General features: G+C 39.4%; 1 protein-coding gene across 6 annotated transcripts in view; it reads left to right on the top strand.

Annotated features, from left to right (window-relative positions):
• SLC44A1 (solute carrier family 44 member 1) overlaps window positions 1-22971 on the top strand; it is a 227171-nt gene that overhangs the window by 169940 nt on the left and 34260 nt on the right. For 2 of the 6 annotated variants that reach the window (XM_051855996.3, XM_089318894.1), the window contains 3 exons: window positions 1038-1274; window positions 3017-3097; window positions 6215-14241. In XM_051855996.3, the coding sequence (XP_051711956.1) occupies window positions 1038-1274; window positions 3017-3097; window positions 6215-6238 (342 nt within the window). In that variant the 3' untranslated portion in view covers window positions 6239-14241. Of the gene's footprint in view, window positions 1-1037; window positions 1275-3016; window positions 3308-6214; window positions 14242-22971 lie in introns of those variants that run through there. The other 4 variants (XM_051855994.3, XM_070055087.2, XM_051855997.3 and 1 more) reach the window with 3 other exon arrangements.

Consider the following 22971-nt stretch of genomic DNA (forward strand, 5'->3'; position numbering starts at 1 on the left):
CTGGAATAAAATGTACTAAAAGAGCCACAAAAAAATTTAAAGTGCCAGGGCCGGCATTGTGGCACCTGTTGTAAAGCTGGCATCCCATATTGGAGTGCTAGTTTGAGTCCTGACGACTCCACTTCCGACCCAGCTGCCTGGGAAAGCAGAGAAGGATGGCCTGAGTACTTGGGACCCTGCCACCTCTCGCTCTCTCCCTTTCAAATGAGGAAATAAGCAAATCTTTTTTAAAAATGTAAAATGCTGCATATCAGATGATGAAGCATCAGAATGATAGCTCTTCTAAACTTCATGGCAAATCATATTACACTTATTGCATATTTCATGTGAAATAAAGATGAGACACAGGGAAGGTTCTAAGGATAGAGATGTTTGTTACAGCCATTATTTATATCGAAAACAATACAAATGTCCAACAGTAGCAGAATGGTTAAATAAATTTAAAAAAAAAAAAAGAAAAGAGTTACACTGGAATATGCCAGACTAAAAAAATAAAATAAATAAATTTTAAATCGCCCATAAGATGAAATTATACAGCTGAGTATTTATGAAACATTTATAATGATACCATAAATATGAATGAAGAGCTTCTAATGATTTGTTTATGTCATACTATTTCATACATAAGAATGCTTAGAAAAAATTCTTATCAGTATCCTGAAATGTCAATAATTTTTTTCTGAGTGCCAAGAGTGTGTGTAATTTTTTTCTAAAGTATGTATACATTTATCTTAAAAATTGCTACAGGTTCTAAATAAATGAAGTTTTAGGGAGCAGCATAACATTTGGAAAACTTGATTATCTTTGATATAAGCCAGAGTTACCTAAAGTATGATTTTAAAATTTATATGATATGCATGTATACTTATGTGTATATGAGCATACATAGATTATACTTCTTAATTTGAGATGGAATAGCTTTATGCAACCATCATTTATAAGCAGTAAGAAAATTTTAAGTCTGCAAATGCTGAAGAAATGATGTGGTGTTTTAAAGAGGAGGGTATTAAATGTAGTCTTTGCTTTCTCTGCTTTAGGTGCTGATAGTCTGCAGCACAGGTTTGGCTGGGATTATGCTGCTCAACTACCAGCAGGATTACACAGTGTGGGTGCTGCCTCTCATCATCGTCTGCCTCTTTGCTTTCCTAGTCGCTCATTGTTTCCTGTCCATTTACGAAATGGTAGTGGACGTATTATTCTTGTGTTTTGCCATTGATACAAAATACAATGATGGGAGTCCTGGCAGAGAATTCTATATGGATAAAGTGCTGATGGTAAGTATTGCGTGCTAACTACTTCAGGGATAAAAATACTAAATAAAATGTGTTGCAAAATGGTTTATTTAACTCCCACTTTTTGCCACAGAGTATATCAGAACTAAATCTGTAGCATTCACTGATGGGGGTGATTAATATTGGATAAATCAGAAAAAAAGGACTTCTTGGCATAAATGAAACCATTTCAGACCCACCTAGCTAGAGCAGTACTCAATAACAGTCTTAAATGCACATTGTTCTACCCTGTTGCCCCCTCTCTGCAGTTACACAGATTTGAATTCACTTTTTAAACTTGCCTTCTAAACCTTGAATAAGAACATTGGGCTACTGATGTTCTAAACATCTTTTCCAGAGAGTGAACTCAAAGACCAAAAACCTTTATTTCCCAGATCTTAGTACCTCCCTGCCTTTCTCTGCCTGCCACCTTTCTAAATGTTATTGCTGTCAACCCTATTTAAAACTCATCCTCCTAAGTACACCAGATCAAATTAAAGGCATTTTGTAATGAACACAGGCTTATGAGAGGTGGGTCTGAACATTTACACAGATAAAATATTCAGATTTTTTGTAATTTATAGCCTCTGAAGCTTCCATATAGTATAACTTCAGTTATAATTTTTAAATAATTTGAAAACCATATTAAAATAATTTATTATTATTTGTAATGTTAAATGGCATAAAAATTAAAGATTCTTTTAAATAAATAATAGTGCTTTGTTATTAGGCTGTAAAATATTCCTGTCTCAAGAACAGTTAATATTGAATCCTAAATATTGTATGCAACATCATAACTCATTTTCCAGGAGCATGTTTTGTTCAGGTAAAACTGAAATAGATGTACTAATAAATCACGTAGGATTTTTTTTTTTTCAGTAGAAAAATTGCAGATGATTTAGTTGATCTATTTGGTACTGATTATCTCTTACTGAGAACATCAACTAAATTTTGGACATTTTCTTGATGGCTAATTTAGCTGATTGTTTTCATAATGGAATTTGATTTATGAGTGTTGCATCACTCTTGTGATTAAAGCATTTAGCAGAAGAATTTGGTTTGTTTTTTAAGCCACTGATCAAAAAAACAGAATGAAAAATACAGTTTTTCTTCCTTCCATTTTTCTCTGTAAGAATGGCGAAGATATTCACTGAAGTGCTCCATAAACTTTGACAGAATAAAAATATTTCCTTTGGGGCATATTTCCATTATAACTCCTTCTGACTACAGGTTCTAGTTGATATTCCTTGTCTTCCTGGTTTATGGAGTAATGTCAAGGCCATACACTTCTTTTTTTTTAAAGTAGCTTATTTTATAGTTTGTTAAAAAAAAAAAAAGAACACCGTTCTGCTTAGCAATATTAATGCTTTTACTTTCTAGGGTTGTTTTTAAATGGAGGTATAAGGAGTTAAATATTCTTGTTTCATTTAACCTTGAGATGGAAATAACAAAACAATATTCTGAGTGTGGGAATTCATACATCTATTTAAAATGTTAGATATTTTTCCTTGCAGATAGAGCTAACAGTATCTTTTTGGAGCCTCAGTGAGATTGTCACAGTGAATGGATGGCGCGAAGTTTGATATGGGTGGATGGCAATCCATCCCCACGAAGTTAGCAGCTCTGTTTTCAGGCCATCCATTCACCAAGATTGAATCAAAAACAACAGTGTTCTTGCAAATTCGTCCACCACCTGAAATCCGAAACGACCTAAGAACGTGTGCAATGTGATCCGTGTTTTGCAGGAGTTTGTGGAAAACAGTAGGAAAGCAATGAAAGAAGCTGGTAAGGGAGGCGCTGCCGACGCCAGAGAGCTAAAGCCGATGGTAGGTGGCGATGAGGAGGTGGCCGCCCTCCAAGAGTTTCACTTTCACTTCTTCTCTCTCTCTGTCTTCACCGACTGCACTTCTTCGGGAGACGCGTTTGTTGTCTGTATCACGCAGGACGTGCTGCTCTTTCTGTTTGTGTGCTTACCCATCACTTGGATGGCAGAGTTCTTGTCACAACTGAGACCACCTTCCGTAAAAGTAAGCTGAAAGGAACAGCGCCCTGTGGCAGTGCTCAGCGGGGGGCCAGGGTGCGGGGGATAGTGTTGTCCCTAAGGTGAAACCGCTGTTTCTCTTGTCTCCTTTTGAACTGTCAGCGTGTGGCTTTCCTCAGCCTGAACATTTTGGATGTACCCTTGAACTGACGGCTTGATTTTTATCATTTTGGGAAGGAACAATAGCAATTCCTTTCAACTTGCTAAAATTCATATTCCTCTCTTTTTAAAAAATATGATTCTGTTTATGTTGATGTCTTTTCCCCTTTGCTGACATTTTCTTCTGTTGCCAGGGTGGTACTCTTGGTTTCTTAAGCTGTCTTTCAGTAGCAAACAAGTTTGTTTCCATCAACACCCACATTCCCGTTCAATAAGACGATCTCTTCTCCCATCTTAATTGAGAGAAGAATAGATTATCTCTGACCAGTGATACTGATATAGATATGATATCTATATCTGTATATCTCCACTCTACCTTCATATGTAAAAAACACACCATAAAGTTAACCAGTGTAGGAGAATCCTAAGGTGTTTTTGCCATAGACATTCTCACTGCAGCATGGTTTAACAGTTGTCTCCAGCATGTATGGGTTGAATTACTTTCCTCTGTCTATATAGCATGTTGATTTCAAAATTTTGTATAATTATCTGCATCTTTAAACTGTCCATCTAGTGTGCCATCTAGTTGCATATAATGTTCAAAACAGAAGTGAGGACTTTCTTCCTTATATTTTTAAAAAATTGGGTTGGTAAATAGGTTTTCTACTTTAAAAAAAATATAGTATAAACCAAGGTCATTTAATTATGTTAGAGTAGAAGAAATAGGTTCCTTTATGGAGTAGAGGCATATTCAACATATTTTAAAGCCTCAGCAAAATGTAGAATACCCCGTCTAGCATGCCCCTTCCAGAAGTGAACTGTATGGTGTGGGGAAGGGGAGCTGATCCACACTTCCTGCCCTGACACCGCCCAATCCCACACCACCCCCAGCCCGCTTCCTTACCTGTTCCCGTTCCCTTTTCTCTGTAGTCCTCTTACTTCACATTGGCTCAGGAAGACGGCAGTGAAGACTCTGCCAGCCCTCTGGTGAGGTGGAGCTATAGGAAAAGCTTCCTTCTTTTTCCTGCCTGATTGTCCTAATTGCTCAGCAAGTAGGATTCCAAACCCAAAACTTAAGAGAACTTACAAAATCTTAAAATCTTAAACCAGCCTTTCTCCCCTTTTCTGTGGTTAAAGCTTCCATTTAACCATTCTTTAATAAATATTTAAAGAAAGGGAGAAATCACAGGAGGTCGAAGGCTAGCTAATTTGGCCATATTTCTTTATTATACTTGAGGTGAATAGCTGATTAACTGCAGTAGACTAGAATGCAAATATACCTTCCTTCCCTAAATACCTAATTGATAGCAATAATTCTAGAATTGCCCAGATTATGTGCTATTCTACCAGAAGACAAAAAAATTTTAAGAACAATTTTTATTTTCAGATTTAAACTAGGCTCCCTTACCTCCATGCATAAAATCGTAATTCTGTTTTTCCTTTCATTTTATGTCATTCATCAGTTTATTACTAGCAGATAAAGGCCAAAAAAAAAAAAAAACAAAACAAAACAAAACAAAAAACTCATTGTTCCTCTCGTTCTTTGGACATTGTAGCATTTGGTCCCTAAGATTTTTTTTGTAATGATGTATTTATTTATATGAAAGTCAAAGAGAGAGAGAGAGATCTTAAATCTGCTGGTTCACTCCCCATTTGGCCACAAAGGCTGGAGCCAGGAACCAGGAGCCTCTTCAGGGTCTCCCACATGGGTAAAGGGGCCTAAGCACTTGGGCCATCTTCCACTGCTTTCCCAGGCACGTTAGCAGAGAGCTGGATTGGAAGTGGAGCAGCCAGGACTCAAACCAGACAGAGGCTTAACCAACTGTGCCACAGTGCCATCACCAAGACTTTTTTTTTCAATGGATAGAAACTTCCCTAAAACAGTAAAGTGAAATGTTGCTCACAGAGTAATTTTATTTTTTAAGCACATCAGTACCTTATCTTTCTCAGTATGTGTGGTTAGAACTGTCCCCTACTATCACCTCACCACCCCTCTCAGGTATCCCTAAAGAATTCTAAGAAGTTCTTCCCTAAAGTTTGGTGATGGTAGAATTCAGAATTGTTTACCAATGTTTGCTTGGTGTAATTCATATTTTGCCTTAAATGAAAGTGCTGCAAGGGCATCACCCCTGTTCTTTCAGTACCTCTAGAAACACTACAGTTGTTTGAGTTCACTGTCTGTCTACCTCTCTACCTCCTTAATGGAATGTTGTAATTTTAGCCTATAAAATAATGGTCAGGAAAATAGACTTCGAAATTTTCCTTTATTTATTTATTTATTTATTTTTTTGACAGGCAGAGTGGACAGTGAGAGAGACAGACAGAGAGAAAGGTCTTCCTTTGCCGTTGGTTCACCCTTGATTTTTTTTTTTTTTTTTAGAGAGAGAGAGAACAAGCAAGCTACTGTGTGTATCCCCAGTTAAGGAGGTCTTTCTACAGTTCTTTAGAAAAATTGACCAAATGTGTTAAAGATGTTAGGGAGAGAGATTTACCTTGCCACCTGGTTGCTATCATAGAGGAGAAGAACTTAAGCAAATGAGGGGGATGGCAAGCCTAGGCTCCCTAGGAACACGGGCTACAGAAGTGTGCTGCGCCCTTCTCAAAGATGAGCCTGCAGGAGGTAGGACTTGAGCATTCCTGGGAATTTCAGGCCCAGGAGTTAAGAAAGGTTCAGGGGAGAAGGATTCTCAGTCCATTCTGCTTTGTTGCTGTTTGTGACCATGTGTATATTTGTGATATCATTCATGACCTCCTTTTAATGGTAATTGTCTAAGATGATACTCTGTATGACTTTGTTTTCTAGGCTTCGGGAGCAAGTTCTGCTTGAACCTAGCCGACGGTTATGGAACCCATTGACATTCCAAAAAAATATATACACATAACTATGTATTTGTGTGTGTGGGTGTGTGTATATATGTATATGTATGTGTGTATATATATGTGTATATATATATATACACACACACACATAATCAGCCAAAATCAGAGAAAAGGAACAGGGATTTAATACCTTTTTTATGCTTATTTTTGTCAAACATGTACTCCTTTCATACGGGTGGCTTTTACAAGGCAACTTCCGTCATTTAATGTTTTCAATTGTAATTGTCTTAATGGAAATGTTAATATTCATATCTGATTAACATTTTTAATAACTTAGAGGAGATTTTAACTTTAGTTATTTAAATTAGGTAAAAATAATGTACCAAATTCTCTGTCTGAAGTTTATTCAGGGATGATTTCCCTGATGTGTGTATAAAATCAAGATCTTATTTTACTGATGCATAGGGCCTAGTGGGTCAGGACTAGGCATGTGCTGTCAGATAAATAAGGAATTACTCCAATCAGTTTCCCCCCAATCAAAGAAGCCATGCCATTTTACTTTTAGAAACATAGAAGTGGGCCCAATATGGGAATTTTCATAATAGCTCGTGCATTTGTCAGCCAACATTAAAACGTAACCAACTCCTCAGGTATTTGTAGTTTACCCTAATGCTTCTATAAGAGAAAGTAAGTTTAAAAAATCAAAAAAAAGAAAAGAAGGGTAGATAATCTTTCTTATGCAAACTTTTTTCTTACATTTTGTTTCTCTTTCCTTTTTGACTTCAGTGGCATCCTCCACACATTTGTGTGCCTGATTTAAAAGGAAGCTAGGGCACCCAGTGAGTTTAGCCTTTAGGTTTCTGTGTATTGATTTGCAGATTTAGTAATGCTGGGAGGAATAAAGAAGGGACAGAAACGTGGAGCATAAAGCATTGAAAATTTGGTGCTTGGGCTTCTGCCCCAGACGCACATCAGTGGCTTAGGGTTAAATGGCCATTTTCTTCCAATGCTTGCTATAAAATCTGAAACACACTGGCAGGTGCTCTTCTCCTTGGCAATTCATTGAGTATCCAGAGTTCTACAATGTTTAACTGAAGAATTGGTTCATGTTTTGATCTTCCAGTGTGAACTTTCTTTTTATTTGGAGGTAGGTTTGGGGTTTTTGTTTTGTTTTTTAATTCCTGAAGCTTACCAGATATGAATGGCTAATATTCCATTGTTCTGCTTATTGTAATGGTGAATGCTTTAAGAAAAAAAAGTGTAATTTGCTAAGAATAATTCATTGATCTGTTTATGCGATAACTCCTTTTTGTTACAATTTTTTTAAAAAAAGCTATTTTTGTTAATGTAAAGTAAATATTTCAGAGCAATTTTTTAAACTTATTGCACTAAATACAGGCTCTGTAAAAAAAAAAAAAAAGCCTCAGCATTTTATCATTCCATGGAGCCCTTTTGAAAGAAAGCATTGCCTCCTACCAGAATTAGACAGTGAATTAAACTGGTATTATGAAAATGCATACAATTAATGTCACTAGGGCTTAATAAGCAGCTGTTTGCTAATGTGCTTCCTTTCAAAGGGTTGGACCTTTAAATTGCTGCAAAAGGTAAACTGTATTTTTTTTTAAAGTATCAGTGTTCTTTAGCTAGGCTAAAATTTGCTAAATGCCTTGGTTTCTTTTCAAAGCTCATGTAATATTTCTGATTTTTCAGAATATTTGCAATAAGAGTCTGGATTTTTAAAAAAACATGATTAAGAGCTCATATCTTAGCAAGATCTGGGAACCCAATATTGTGAGAATAGCTTTTGAAATAATAATTCTCCAGAAGTTAACATCTAATACCTGGTGTCACCACACAGTATCACTGTACTCTTACATCATTTAAAGTGAATTCAGTACAATTATGTAATAACAGTTGTCCTAATAGGTGAGAGCAAATCATGTAAGAGAATTCAGAATACCATTTGTTTCATAGCCACACAGATGGTGGACATTCAGAAACATTGAGAACTAAATTTAGAATTGGCCAAAGTGTGGAAGATGAGTATCAAAACAGACGACATTCCAAGAGGCAGGTCTTTTAGGAGGTGTCCCTCCCAAGTGACCTGATGGAAGTCTTGAACTTGGAAATTGGGTTCTGCTCACTTGGACATCCCTGCATCACGGACTCTCGCTGCTCCCTGTTCCATATGCTTACAATCGCAGCTATTTGGAAGCCACCAGGAATGCTTTCTAATTATCATTCGCAACTAAAACTGTAATCAAAAAGAAATTTTGTATTTTTGTATGACTTGATTGTGTGCCATTTTATATAACAGGTCCTGTTTTACAAATAAATTTCGTTTTACTAACATTGTGTTTAGAAATTATGATCTATGTGTAACCATGTCATTTCAGTTCCAAATTAATTGCCAGGCTGTTCTCCCTAAGTAAATTTGTGTGCTATGTAGATATATGCAAATATGCCTATATTTTACACAGGCACTTACACACAGAGATTCGATATCTGGAATATCACTCTCATAAGAGCTTCATTCCTTGACTATTTGATAAAGCCTCACAGAGGCTTTTTAGCAATATTTAAACATTTTGAAATTATGTTTGGATATTCCTGCTGCCTCTCATTCATCGCAAGTCATTCCTCAGCTAGCTATGGGCTGCCTTACTGCTGTTCGCTCACTGCTTCCATCTTCTGCCCACGTGAGAAGAACAGGTGAAGAACAGAAACTATCTGTGAAGTGTGGATATCTGAATCATCTTCTAAACCATTGATTCTGTGTTGTGGTTTTTGTGTTTTTCCATGGCAGATCTTCAAAACTTCATTCAGGACTCCCACCTCTAGAGTTACAGTTTTGGCTCCCTATTGTAAATGGTGATGGTGAGCAAGGTGTCATTATAATATCTGCCATTACATAATTAAGGCTCTGGTATATAATTCAGACTTTTTAGGCTCCTGCTTCAATAATAAACTGCTATAATATAACAATGAAAGGGAAAAAGGTATATTTCAGTGTAAATCCAAGAGACCCATCTTCTAGGAAAGAATTATAATAAGACATTAGCAAGTTAGCTAGGGCACTAAGATGGTATAATTTTTGCGTAGGTGAGCAGAACTCAAAGCAAGTTGTTCCTGTCAACTATTTAAGGCAATGATTAATCTTTAGGATTAAAAGCTTTTATCCTATTCTACAGGATAATGCAGTCTTATGTCACTGCAACTTAAGTAGCTTTGCTGTATGTTGATCTCCAGACTTTTTCCATAATGGTTAAGAAAGAAATACTTAATGAGTCTTTTAAAAAATTATACGAAAAAGAAGTTTTTCCTTTGCAGATATACTACCTTACTCTTCCTTTTCTTTTTTTTTTTTTTTTTTTTGACAGGCAGAGTGGACAGTGAGAGAGAGAGACAGAGAGAAAGGTCTTCCTTTGCCGTTGGTTCACCCTCCAATGGCCGCCGCTGCAGCCGGCGCACCGCGCTGATCCTGGCAGGAGCCAGGAGCCAGGTGCTTTTCCTGGTCTCCCATGGGGTGCAGGGCCCAAGCACCTGGGCCATCCTCCACTGCACTCCCTGGCCATAGCAGAGAGCTGGCCTGGAAGAGGGGCAACCGGGACAGAATCCGGCGCCCCAACCGGGACTAGAACCCGGTGTGCCGGCGCCGCAAGGTGGAGGATTAGCCTATTGAGCCACGGCGCCGGCTCTCTTCCTTTTCTTGTTTCCTTCCTTCCTCCCTCTCTCCCTCTCTCCTGTTTTCCTTCTTCTTTCCTTGGTTCCTTCCTTCCTTTCTTTTCCAATGCAGGTTGTAAGCTGCTGATACAGTAAGCTCTTCCCAGTGCCACTGGCCTTGATATGGGAAGTGCTCCCTTGCCTTCCCAAGACAGTTTTAGAATTTCACCCCTGTAGGTGATGGTGAGGAACTGACCCCCTTTGTCCTGGTCCTGAGCTGCTTTAAACCAGAGTAATACCTCTCCCTCCTTCCTCCTCAAAATTGTTACAGGAACTGCAGGCACCAAACATTTGTGAGCCCACACAGTGCCCTGGAAACTTCAGACATTCCCATCATGCACTGTCCCTAGCTACTAAAGGCCATTGTAAGAAGTCCTTCAACCTGCAGAGTAGAACCCTAGAGTCCGTTCCAAAACCAGAGTGTCAGTTATGGTGACTTCAAGCTTTTGTTTCTGGTCAGTAGCCTTCTCCTTTGAAATCAAGTTTCCGAAGCCTTAATGTAAGTCTGAGAAAGTGTTCCTCCAGAAAGGTCTATAAGCTTTTACCTTCCATTGATGAAGTAAGTTCTTGATTGTTTTTCTATGTGCACTTGCCACAGTTAATTTCTGTATATTCTTTTTCTGCATTCCACATGACAGATAGAAGTGCACTATAATGGCTTGCCTAGCGTTGTGAAGATGTGGCCTGTGCAAATATACTGGAAAGTTACAGGTTCATAAGTAAAATAGATAAAGTGGAGATTTGTGTATTCTGCATTTCAGCATAGATTGCCTTTTGCTTTAAAGGCATACTGTGTCTTTATGTACTGAAGAATGTACATTAGCCCTTTTGAAAAGTAACCACTGTTCATATACTGTGGCTGCTTTTGTAATTAACTCATCTTTGTTTAGCGGTACATAGCCCAAATTTTGAAGAAGCAGGATACTTGAGTGTGTCCAGAGGAAATCTAAAGCCAGCAAATGTAAAAAAAAAAAAAAAACAAACAAAAAAACTAAGCATATTGCACACTCTTACAAATTTAAAATAGCACACTTTTCTCATTCAAATTTCATAAATTTGAGCCAAATTCTTATACTCTTATTTTAATTAGGAAGAAAGGTTTAACCCAAGATTTAAATATTTGAAAATATCTTTCTTACAGAATACTTCAATGCAGTTTTTAAACTTGTGAATTTCTATGGGAAACCTGTCTTTTCTATAGAAATACTATAGGGCCATTTGTTCTTCCCCATCTTAATTTTTATATCATTAAAAAAAGTCTCAGTTTCAATCATGCATGAAAAATTGTCACTTTTGTAAACTACATCAACAGGACTTAAGGTTGATGTTTTCTAAGGGAATTCATTAGTAAATTTGTGAAAAATATATGAAATTATTAGGGATCCAATATTAGACTCTTCCTCAGTTTTGATACTCAGTTTTATGACTTAGCTCTAGACTTAGAGCTAAGAATAATAAAACTTTTCATTCATGGTCTCATGAAGATCAATTTGAACATGAATGGAAACACGGAAATTTATAAATCTCCCAGAAATTTTTCACTTGTATTTGCTAAGACCTGAGAAATTCCTTTTAGGGGGCCATAGGTCTATTGGAACTTAAGAATACTATGGCCTTTCTTCCAAATGCACAGACCACACATGTGAACATTTAAGATGCTCTTAGAATTTTGGGAGCCTCCGACTGCCAGCCCTCTCCTCACCATGTCCCCATAGGGGCCAGCGAACACAAATCAAAAAGCCTGCTCCAGTGTTGTGGTGATAATGTTCTTGGAAATGTGGAAGAATTTTGACCTCCACTAAAAATACTTTTAAGATGAGACTTAGCAACTTTGAGTAACTTAAATACTTTATATGTTTTAGTACAGGTTTGGAAATAGAAACTACACTAATCTGAATTAAATAATAAGACTGAATCTTACAACAGTAAGATCTTGGGGATGATTCCTGGGGAGATTTTTGACAAGGTTTCAATTTATTAGCAATGGACAAGAAAAATCCAAGAAGAAATGAATAGGAAATCCTCATAATTATTCATCTACTGAAACATTTGATTCTTTTTGTTGTAGCTCTGATATGACATTGTGTGACATAGTCTTATCATTATGTCACCATCTGAAAATGTGTCTGTCAACATGACCAAGAACAGTTGAAGGAGATGATAAATTAGCAAACTGAAGAGTAGTGATTTGGGGGGAACAATGCTAGGAGTAGGTATCCAAAAAGTCTTTATTCTTCCCATGTAAATCAAGTGTTCCCTGCTTTGAGTGTTTTCCAGTCACCCACTAGAGCAGCCTCGGACTACTGTGCCAGTGGGACTGTGCCTTCATTCCCCATAACCACACCATCTTCCTTCCTTAGGGAAGCATGTGGATTTCTTAACTCTGCACCTTATTATTGCCAGCAAAGGGTACTGCATCTACATGGCATCTTTGAAATTATTGTACTGTTTGATTCCAGTGGGTCATGATTTATGTAGTCAAACCAATGTCTACATTGTCAGGCTGAAGAAAGCAGTGGAAATCTCCCTAATCAGCTGGTGAAGAAAGGGGACAAGTCAGCTCCCTACCGCACCCCATACTCCAAAAGAGCTTTAATGAACCTTCCACAGTAGCAAGTGGAGAGACTACTGGTGGGAATTTATCCATGGGATGGAAAAGGACCAAAGTCCAGTGTAAGCATCTAGAGTCAATGGGTCCTTTTGTCATAGTAGACTATGGCTTAAAAAGAATGTTTTGACCTTTGTGTTGGAATCTCATCTGCCAGTCCCTGTCAGCTAGGTATGTAATTCAAGTTAGTTGTTGTTTGGGGAATGTATGTTAAACTACTCCCTGTGTGTAAAAGAAAACATTGAAAAGAAGATGGAGAATAAACAGGTAGAAAATGTGAGCACCATTTCATCAATTGAGTTAAAAATGTGTCCTACAGGGATACTTGGATGGTTTGAGGACTGGTCATGGGTGACGGAGACTATTGAGTAAAATACCCCATCCTCTGGGTTCTGGTAGTCTGTGCTCAGAATTTCTATTGGCCCCTTGTTTTTGCTTGCTTTAATTTTCAGAGCTGATTTTGTGAGGAGAATTAGCTTTTCTCCACTGTGTTGTCTTAGATTCTGTAGTGTTGTTAATGTTTTCTGTTTATCCCCCTCCCCCTTAAGGGTACTGGGAAGTCCATAGTGTAAACATGTTGCCATTAGGCTGTCTTAACCACTGAATGCACTTCTAAGAGATCTTGAACAAAATAAACTACGTTCAGTGGATGTTACCTGATTTGATTATAAGCGAAGTAAAGTACAACAGAAAGGCTGGGAGACAAGTGTGAAGGGCATCTAACAAAACGACAGGGGCTATGAAAAAACAACCAAAGACAAAAGCCCGTCTTATGAAGAACAAAGGTCCAAGTTTATGTATTGACTGGTACAACCGTTCTGAACTCCTGTGTTCAGACTAGAATTCCTAGAGCAAGGCAACCAAGTTTTGAAGACCAGTCGATACAACAGGGACCTGTCATGGATCTCAGGCACTGAGTCCTCACGTCCAGTGTCAAGCCCAACCCACTGTACGGGGTGAAATGAACAGAAAATTCATCTCTGTGGGTCTCAGTTCCTCACTGCTGTGTAACCCAGCCTGAGAAGTATGTTGAGGTGCCACATATTTCTCAATCTGATGCCTTTTGGTCATTTTTTCCATTTGTGTCCTATTTCATAGTCACAAAATGAATTTTTGTGTCATGTCCTGTCTTTGTCCATTACAAACTGGAGGATCATAATTAAGCTTTTCATGAATTCCATAGCTTGAGGTCATTTACCTTAGCATTGTTTTGGATTTTTCCTTATTACGGTGTTACTACACTGTACTCATGTGGGAAAACACACATGTAGGTGCTTGAACATGCCCCACAGACGCAGTTGTAGCCCTAGTGTTTGTGATCGTCGTTGTTGACACAGTGCAGACTTTACAGATGGAGCATTGTGCTCAGAGGACTTAAAAATATGTATATTAAGCAATTAACTTTCTGGAGTTATGAAATCTTGCTGGGGAATTAACTTCCAAGAGCTCTGAATTGGATGGAATTCCATCTGGCTTCAGAGTACAATGAGCCTGTACGAAATGGAGCTTTGAAATGTTTTTCTTGTGCAGAAATATCAACTAGAAAAAAAAAGTGCTGATCTAATGCTAAGTTTTCTCTGTGTACCAACTCAGTTGCCAGAATTATAATGAAAACTGTATTTTAGTCTAACAAATGTATAGAATTTTTTATGTAATAAATAAAATTTTATAGGAAAGAATGTCATTGTCTACTGTGTGTCCTAACACTTTCCCATGTGTAGGGTGGTAATTGATAGAAAGTGATTATGGTTTCCAATTAGGTCAATATGCTGTAAGGGGACCCAGAATTTCTGAGCCATTCCTTTCCAGCATCTCTCAGCATGTTCCAGGGTCCTTGGAGTGTGAAATATAAATGTGTTAAGAGCAATTGCTAAAGTACAAAGTCCATCCACTGCCCAGCCAGACTTCATAGCTGGAATCTGAGCTGCGATGTGAATTCTAAGATTGCAACTGAATTCAGTCACTAAGCAGAACAGAGAAGCTTCTGTTTGATAATATTCACTGCGGAGAACACTCGTGGTGCCTGGTACAGTGCCCTGTTCACAAAGTGAAGCCTGGGTCTGTGCTGAGTTAGTGGCTTTGTGAAACTGGTGTGCATTATGTAAGCAGCACTCCACTGAAGTTTGGAAAAACCAAGCTTATTGAAAACTAAGCATGTTAAGTGATACTTGCTAATAAGGAAGGGGTGTTCTTAACTTGAAGTCCTATTGCAGTATCAATAAATCATGCCTAATTGGTTTTCTAATTTTGGATTTCTTTTTCAAAAAGAATTTATTTTTATTTGAAAGGCAGAGCATCAGGGTGGGGGGCATGGTAGGATATGGAAGGAGACAGAGAGAGAGAGACATATCTTTCATTCACGGGTTCACTCCCCAAGTGACTATAGCAGCAGAACCAGGCCAGGCTGAAGCCAGGATCCTGGAACTTCCTCTGGGTCTCCCATGAGTGTGTCAGGGGCCCAAGTACCTGGGCCATCTTTAGCTACTTTTCGAGGCACATTAGCAGGGAGCTGGATTGGAAGTGGAGCAGCTGGGATTCAAACCAGTATCCCAATATGGTATGCCAGTGTTGCAGGCAGCAGCTTAACCCACTGCGTCACAACACTGGTCCCCAGTTTTGGATTTTCTTGAGAGACCAATCTATAGTCTCCCCTTCATTAGCTAACGTGAGCAGTGGCCAGATGATAGGCCCGGTTGCTCATACCATCCTGCCAAAAGGAGTCATTACATGACGTATGTGAGGTGTCCTCCAGTGCTAGAGGTGTGTGAAAGTCTGAGAAATGTTAGCCAACTTGGGCTATTCATTCTTTTTGGGGAGTGCTCCGGCACAGGCTTGCCGGCTTTCTGTTACATAGTCCACCTGAGACTAAGGAGCCTTGAAAAGCCTCACATCTGAAAGGTGCCCTGTGGTCTTTTCTGTTTGGCCGTGGATTTAACCTTAACTTCTAGAAAATAAATGTCTAGGCCAGCGCCACAGCTCACTAGGCTAATCCTCCGTCTGCGGTGCCAGCACACCGGGTTCTAGTCCCAGTTGGGACACCAGATTCTGTCCCAGTTGCCCCTCTTCCAGTCCAGCTCTCTGCTGTGGCCCGGGAAGGCAGTGGAGGATGTCCCAAGTGCTTGGGCCCTGCACCCCCATGGGAGACCAGGAGGAAGCACCTGGCTCTTGGCTTCCGATCAGCGACATGCCGGCCATAGCGGCCACTTGGGGGAAGAACCAACGAAAAAAGGAAGACCTTTCTCTCTGTCTCTCTATTACTGTCTAACTCTGCCTGTCCAAAAAAAAGAAAAAAGAAAAGAAATGTCTAGAGGGTTCTTTCAAGAGACGCATTGGTGCTTGTGCGTCCCAATTTAGTATGTAAGTAGAGATGAAAATGTGCATCACTTCAAATAGCTGCATGGCTCAGAGCTCGTAGAGATGCTGAACGTTCAGAAAGAAACCAGTGTCCTGCAACGTTGGTGGGCCTCTCATCCTTGACCAGAGGCTGAGGAACTGGTCCACAAGCTCATGCCTCTTCACCTTGTTTGTAGAGGGAGTAAGAAATGCTTTGAACCTTTCATGTGATATTATGCTTCATTTACAGCCTTAATTATGAGAACAGTCACTTCAGAAGATTTACTTAAGTTATATTTGGGATTCCTGATAAAGTAAAGCTAATCTACTAGACCATTTCACAAGTTTGCCAGAACTTTCCATCAAAATTAAAAGCTCTGTAGGTACATGCGACCTCCTTGGCCAAGTGTGTCAGACTAAAGCAACAAGGAACTGCCTTCGGGGCAAAACACAGGTTTCCTCGCCTTTCATTGCCTCTCATTGGCTCACCCAGGGAGAAAGGGGTTTCAGGATTTGCGGTTGGTCTACTCTTCATCTTTCAGAAAAGATTCTTGCAGTTTGCAGCAAAATAGAACAACTTAAAAATGTTTTAATTAAAAGGCAAGTGAAAATTGAGAAAAGGAAATTAGCTATTTAAGAAATGCTAGGGAAAGCTTTCTGTCAGTCCTGGCAAAGGGGAAACCAAGATGAATATGTAGTTTAAATGTTAAATAAAAAGAAGCATGAATGGAAGTTCAATAGAAGGGACTGAGCAGGCATTAACATTGGTGTAAATAATATTTAATGACAGAATATTCACAGTAAGTGAAAAAAGATAAGGTGGTATTTATAGCATGATCTCATTTATGTAGGATAAAAAATTCTTAGACATCTTATTGTTGAAGATTTAGAAGATGCTCTGTTAACCGATTCTGTGGGTATTGGTGGTTGATTGGGTATTTTAAAAATTTTGTTAAGGAGGAGAATTATTGAAAATGAAAAAAAATTACAACATGTAAATGTTTATTGATCAATCATTGACAAGGTATTTTAGTTCTTTTGTAAGACTTCTTGACTCAAGTTGACTGCTGTCTTTGTATTAATAGCACCGATAATAACCACGCAAAAATAGAACAATGAGAAATGCGGCTTTTTTTGTTTGTTTGTTTGTTTTTTGACAGGCAGAGTGGACAGTGAGAGAGAGAGACAGAGAGAAAGGTCTTCCTTTGCCGTTGGTTCACCCTCCAATGGCCGCCACGGCTTTTTTTTTTTTTTTTTTTTTTTTTTTTGACAGGCAGAGTGGACAGTGAGAGAGAGAAACCGAGAGAAAGGTCTTCCTTTTCCGTTGGTTCACCCCCCAATGGCTGCTGTGGTCAGCGTGCTGCGGCCGGCGCACTGCATTGATCTGAAGTCAGGAGCCTGGTCTCCCATGCGGGTGCAGGGCCCAAGGACTTGGGCCATCCTCCACTGCACTCCCTGGCCACAGCAGAGAGCTGGACTGGAAGAGGGGCAACCGGGACAGAATCCGGCGCCCCGACCGGGGCTAGAACCTGGTGTGCCGGCGCCGCAGGCGGAGGGTTGGCCTAGTGAGCTGCAGCTCTGGCCGGTTGTTGTTGTTGTGTTTTTTTTTTTTTAAATGAATCAAGAATTTAGAGATCTTAAGAAGCCTTCTCAGTGTAGACTCCTGGATGTTCATCACTTCTTTCCAGTGTTCTATTTCTCACCCACATATAATGTAGAGTAGTATTTTTAGCACTTTACCTTTATTGAATCTTTCCGAGGTGCTCAGCTTTTCCAAAGCTCGAGAGTTCATAGAAACTACTTCTTAGAGTCAGCACCACACTGGCATAACGTGGGGATTACCAGCACTGGCGCTTGCTGAGTACAACCTGTTGAATGCTGCAAACAGAGTACACAGGGCCCCAGTGAAGACCCCCTCCCGGAACATTCACACCAAAGACATCGCCAGGACATCTGCAGGTGGCTGGAGAGTGTCAACTAATCTTACAAGATGGTTCAATTGAAGTCACCTTAATTTGCATCAAAAGGATAATTGCAGTCATCTCTGTATTGTGATATTTTGGGTAAATTTAGCTTTATTTATGTTATATTTAGCATATTCCTCTATAGTTTTTAATATGAAAAATGTTATCTTAAAAATAAACAACTAAGTTAGATAATACAATGATAACAACTGAACCAGTGTGATAATAGACCAATGGGTAGAAGAGAAAGTTTCCAAAACAAAGCCTGTTATGTATAAGAATTTAATAAAGGCTAAGCATATACCTCAAATGAATCAGGAAGGTAAAAATTTGTTTAATAAATAGCATTTAGGACAGTTGACTTTCAGTTTGGAAATAAATCTCAGCCAAATACAAGTGGATTAAGGATTCTTTTTTTAATTAGACAAGGGAAAGGTTGAGAAGGAATGGGGATCATGTGGTAAGTATGGAAGGATTAGGAAAAAGTAAAAACAGTAGACTGATGGGAGCTGGTGAGATTCGCATATCACATTTTTGGGAAAATGTGCTGAGTAAGGCCTATTTCAAAGGCGTTTCCTTCATATGGCCACAGCAGTATGCTCAGTGCGTCCACTCTAAGTCGACAAGCATTTCCTGAGCCCTCCTCTGCTCAAACAGAGGTAGAGCTCAGTGGTGGATACTCCCTGACTGGTAGCTCACAGCTAATGAGGGAGACAGGCAGTAGTGAGGGTTCTGTCGAAGAGTAGAGGGTGCTTTAAGAGCGCATAGGAAGAGGCTGAGGTCATTAGGAGAAGGAAAAGTTGGAATTCAGCTGATGCTGAAGAGTAGGGGAACAGGTCATTCAGGATGCTGGAGCAGAGAATATGGGGCGAGCTTGGAGAGGATACTGGAGTCTTACGTCTGCGTTCAGACCTAAACCGTGGGCTGTGGGGGACCCATGACAAGTTCTAAGCAGAGAAGTCATCTAGCTAGAGGGAGACTGGATTGGCAGTGGAAGCCCAAAAAAATATCTGGGAGAAGAGGAGACTCGGGGAAATGGGACATCCAATAGGACTGGTGACTAGATGTGGGGGGAGGGGAAAATATATTGAAGAGGCTTATATTCGACATGATTATTTCACATCTCTGTTTAAAGATAGGGTCCTGTGCAAGATGATCAGATTCATCTAGGCTCTGATTCTCTAATGCATTGAATATTTGAAATACTTTTTCTGTTCAGTACTCTCTGTCGTAAAGTATCTGTAGAAAAGGAGTCAAAGAAGAGTTGGAAGTCCTCAAATTATTTCTCTGGCAGCAAAAAAAAATTTTTTTCCACTCATTTGGTGAATGAAATCTACCTAATTTCTGATTTTAACTGAGAATTTCCAACCTAGCAATGCCTTTGTTCCTTTGGCAGACAAACATTGTCTCGGTGGCTCCAATTCTTCTCTTCTGCATTGTCACCTTAACAATCTGTGCATTTTTATGCTAACAAGAAATAACATTGTGTTTTGTGTTTTCAATGCAAATATTAACATGCCCCCTCCCCAAAGTCATACACACATGCACACACGCACACACATGTACACACACACATATACACAAAAAACTTTTAGTGTAAAAGCAAAGACATAAGCAGGAAAAGACAAAAATGGTAGACTTTAGGACTAGTGTGGTCAAGTACATTGAGTCATTAAATGCTTTGAACATTCTAGTAATGGAAAACACCAGGATTTCTAGAATTTTATTCTCAGGTGGAAGAAGATAGATGCATTCTTAAATTTACTGTGAAAGCAAACATAATGTTCACATGGCTCTCAAATTGACGATTGGCAGGGTTGAGCTGGCAGCGTCCCAGTATGTAACTTCCTGATGCATTGCTTTGTTAACAAAAACTGTATAGACCTTCCTCTTCTAGGAGCTAGAAGACAAGTTCTTCCAAGTAAAACAAACAAACAAACAAAAACAGAAATATAGTCTTGATTTATTCCGGAGGTATTCACTGAGTCCTGTGTTAGCTAAGGGTATAGAAATGAGAGACCCAGTCTCTGCCCTCCAAATTCACACCATCTGTTTAGGAAGACAAAGGGGTAAGTGGATGATTGTTGTGATGCCAGAGGCTCCAACAGTGTTAACTCAAGAGCTGCAGGGGCCTCAGCTGGAGGTGGAGGGACACGGAGATGGGGGCCTAATAAGTCAATGAGCCTTGGAGCGAAGGGAGGGCAGACAGTGTTTCAAACAGAAGCCCAGCCTGTGTGAAGAAATGACGTGACAGTGGAATCTGTCCTGAAGAGCGAAATTGAAGAAATCAGCAGGGATCAAATCTCAAGAGTCTCGTGGGTAACAGTTGATTTTGTGCTGAAGAAAATGGGGACTCACGGAAGGATTTGAAGCAAGAGAGCGCTTGATGATATTTGCGTTTAGGGAAACAATTACTCTGACACTAGCAGGGAGTATGGGATAGGATGAGGTTTCTGGATCAGGAAAAACTGAGGCAACTGCTAGAATATACCAAGTGAGTAAGGGTGAGGGCTCTGGCTAGGGCACTGGCAATAAGGATGGAGAGAAGGCGATATACTGAAGACCCATGTAGCATCATCAGAACTGGGTGATTGATGGGTGTAAGCGGCCAAGTGAAAGACAGGAGCCAAGCATGAGTGCCCAGGTCCCAGTTTGCATGCAACCCTGCATCGGAAGACAACTTACTTTTCACCTGGAAAGACCCACATCCACTGAAAGCTCTGTTTACTGTAGTAAAGAGACAAAATGAAATAACAGAAAAAGCAAAAAGTTGAAACATGTGGATTCTTTGCCAACTGTTTCAACCCAATTACAGGCTATTTATCCTCTCTGCACCTCAATTTCATTATTGGTAAGATGGAATATGCTTATCCCATGGAGTGGGATTGCTACTAAATGAAGTAATGGATAGGGATATGCTTTGAAAGCAGTTAAGTACAATATAGTTGGTATCTCTTTTCTGATGCCTGAAAGAGACAGCAAAGTATCAGGAAGGGAGTAAAGGATCTTGAGGTTGTGGAATCTGTCTCAGCCACTGGTTGCATAAACCTGCTAACCTGGGAAAGGCACAAAACCTCTGAGGCTCACTAGTTTCCCTTGTGAAATGGAAATAATGTCTTATAGGAGCTTTGTAAAATTTAATCCTAATTTGTTCATTCACTCATTCATTACCGGACAAGATATTTAATGAGTGCGACCATTGTGTTTTAGAAGCTGAGAAAATAAAAGTGAATATAACAGGCCAGGGTCTCCACTCTAGTTTTAGATCTAAAACATAATGAGGGGATGAAATGGCCGGTTAGGAAATGCCAAAACTCTATCCTTCCACTAAAGGAATGATTAAGCTAGAAATTTAAAAGAAAAAAAAAAAACAGTTCACTTTTGCTAAAATGTGCAACAACTAGACCAGTCCTAAATGAGTAGATTTCAGTAGGAAAGCACACTGCATACCATCCACTCACCAGCTTGGGAGCAGCTGCAGGGATGTGATGTGCTCACGTTCCTGATGTGCCTTGCTGGTGCTGGAGCGAGCAGAATGGCCCCGTTCCCAAAGACATGGGGTTGTGTGTTTTGACATGCCTGGCAGCACCATGAAGGATCTGCATTTCACCCTGCCTTACAACATTCTTCATGTAATGTTCATTACAAGCATGTAAAGGCAAATGCACCAGCTACCCCAGCCTGGGGGTGAGGACTAACAGACCTGGCAAACCAAAGACAGATGGAAAATCCTGGGAAGGAAGAGCCTAGAGAAGCACATGCATGGGGAACTGGGTCTTCCAAAAGCTCCTGCTCATATCAGTAACTCTAGAAGGCCACACGTGTGCCTAGGGCTGGACACAGCAAAAACCTGAGAAGACCATGCACGGTTACTCTGGCTGGACTTTAAGGGTGCAAATAGGGAGTGAAGGCTAAAGCAGAATTGTAAACAGCCTCACTGAGCATTAAGACGTGGCCCCACAGAGAATGAATCTTCAAAGACTGAAAGATTATGTTTTCTTTTGTGGTCAAATATTTAAGACGATCTCTGTCAAGTCACTAGCTGACTATATACTAATGGAACAGGAACTTAAATGATCATACACATCAAAGAAAAATCACTAAATAAGCCACTACAACCCTCTAGAGAGGAGGAAGAATCAGAATTGCAGACTTACCATAACATAATGCTTGTAATGCCAGTTTGTAAACAAAAAAAAATATTACTGGCACACAGGAACAAGAAACTATATCCTATTTACAAAAAAATATTAGAGCTGTCTTTGAAGAAAACTAGACATTTGACTTACAGAGGGAGACCAAGGACTTACAGAGGAAAACCAAGGGAAAAGAATAAATCAAACCAAGGGAACAATGTCTGAACAATTAGAGAATATAGAAATAGAAATTATGAAAAAAGTAACCAAATAGAAATTCTTGAGTTGAAAAGCAAACCAACTGAAATGAAAAATTCACTAAACGTGTTCAGGAGCAGGCTTGGGCAGGCAGATAAAACAAGTACCAAATTTGAAGATAATATGGATTATTCAGTCTGAAGAATAGGAAGAAAAAATGAAGAAAAATGGACAGAACCTGAGAGACCTGTGGTTCACCATCAAGCATACCAAAATTCTCCCAGGGAGAAAGGACAAAAAAGAGTAGAAAGAATATTTGAAGAAATAATGATAGAGAACTTTTCAAATCTGATGTAAAATCATAAATCTGCACATTCAAGAAGCTCAACAAACTCCTCTCAAAGAGATCCGCATCAAGACAGATACAATCTAGTTGTCAACAAAGACAAATATGAAATATTGAATGCAGAAAAGTAGGAGCAGCTCATGTACAGGGAATTCTTTTTTGTTTTGTTTTTAAGATGTATTTATTTATTTGAAATAATAGAGTTACAAAGTTACAGAGTTACAAAGAAATAAAGACAGAGAGAGAGAGAATCTTCCACCCACTCATTCACTCCCCAGATGGCTGCCACAACCAGGGCTGGGCCAGGGTGAAGCCAGGAGCTTCATCTAGATCTCCCACATGGGTGCACTGGCTCAAGCACTTGGACCACCTTCTATTTTCCAGGTGCATTAGCAGGGAGCTGGATCAGAAGTGGAGCAGCCGGGACTTGAA

Source organism: Oryctolagus cuniculus, chromosome 1 (genome assembly GCF_051225735.1).
Source record: "Oryctolagus cuniculus isolate XC-2025 breed Fujian yellow rabbit chromosome 1, ASM5122573v1, whole genome shotgun sequence".
In the NCBI taxonomy this organism is placed as follows: domain Eukaryota; kingdom Metazoa; phylum Chordata; class Mammalia; order Lagomorpha; family Leporidae; genus Oryctolagus; species Oryctolagus cuniculus.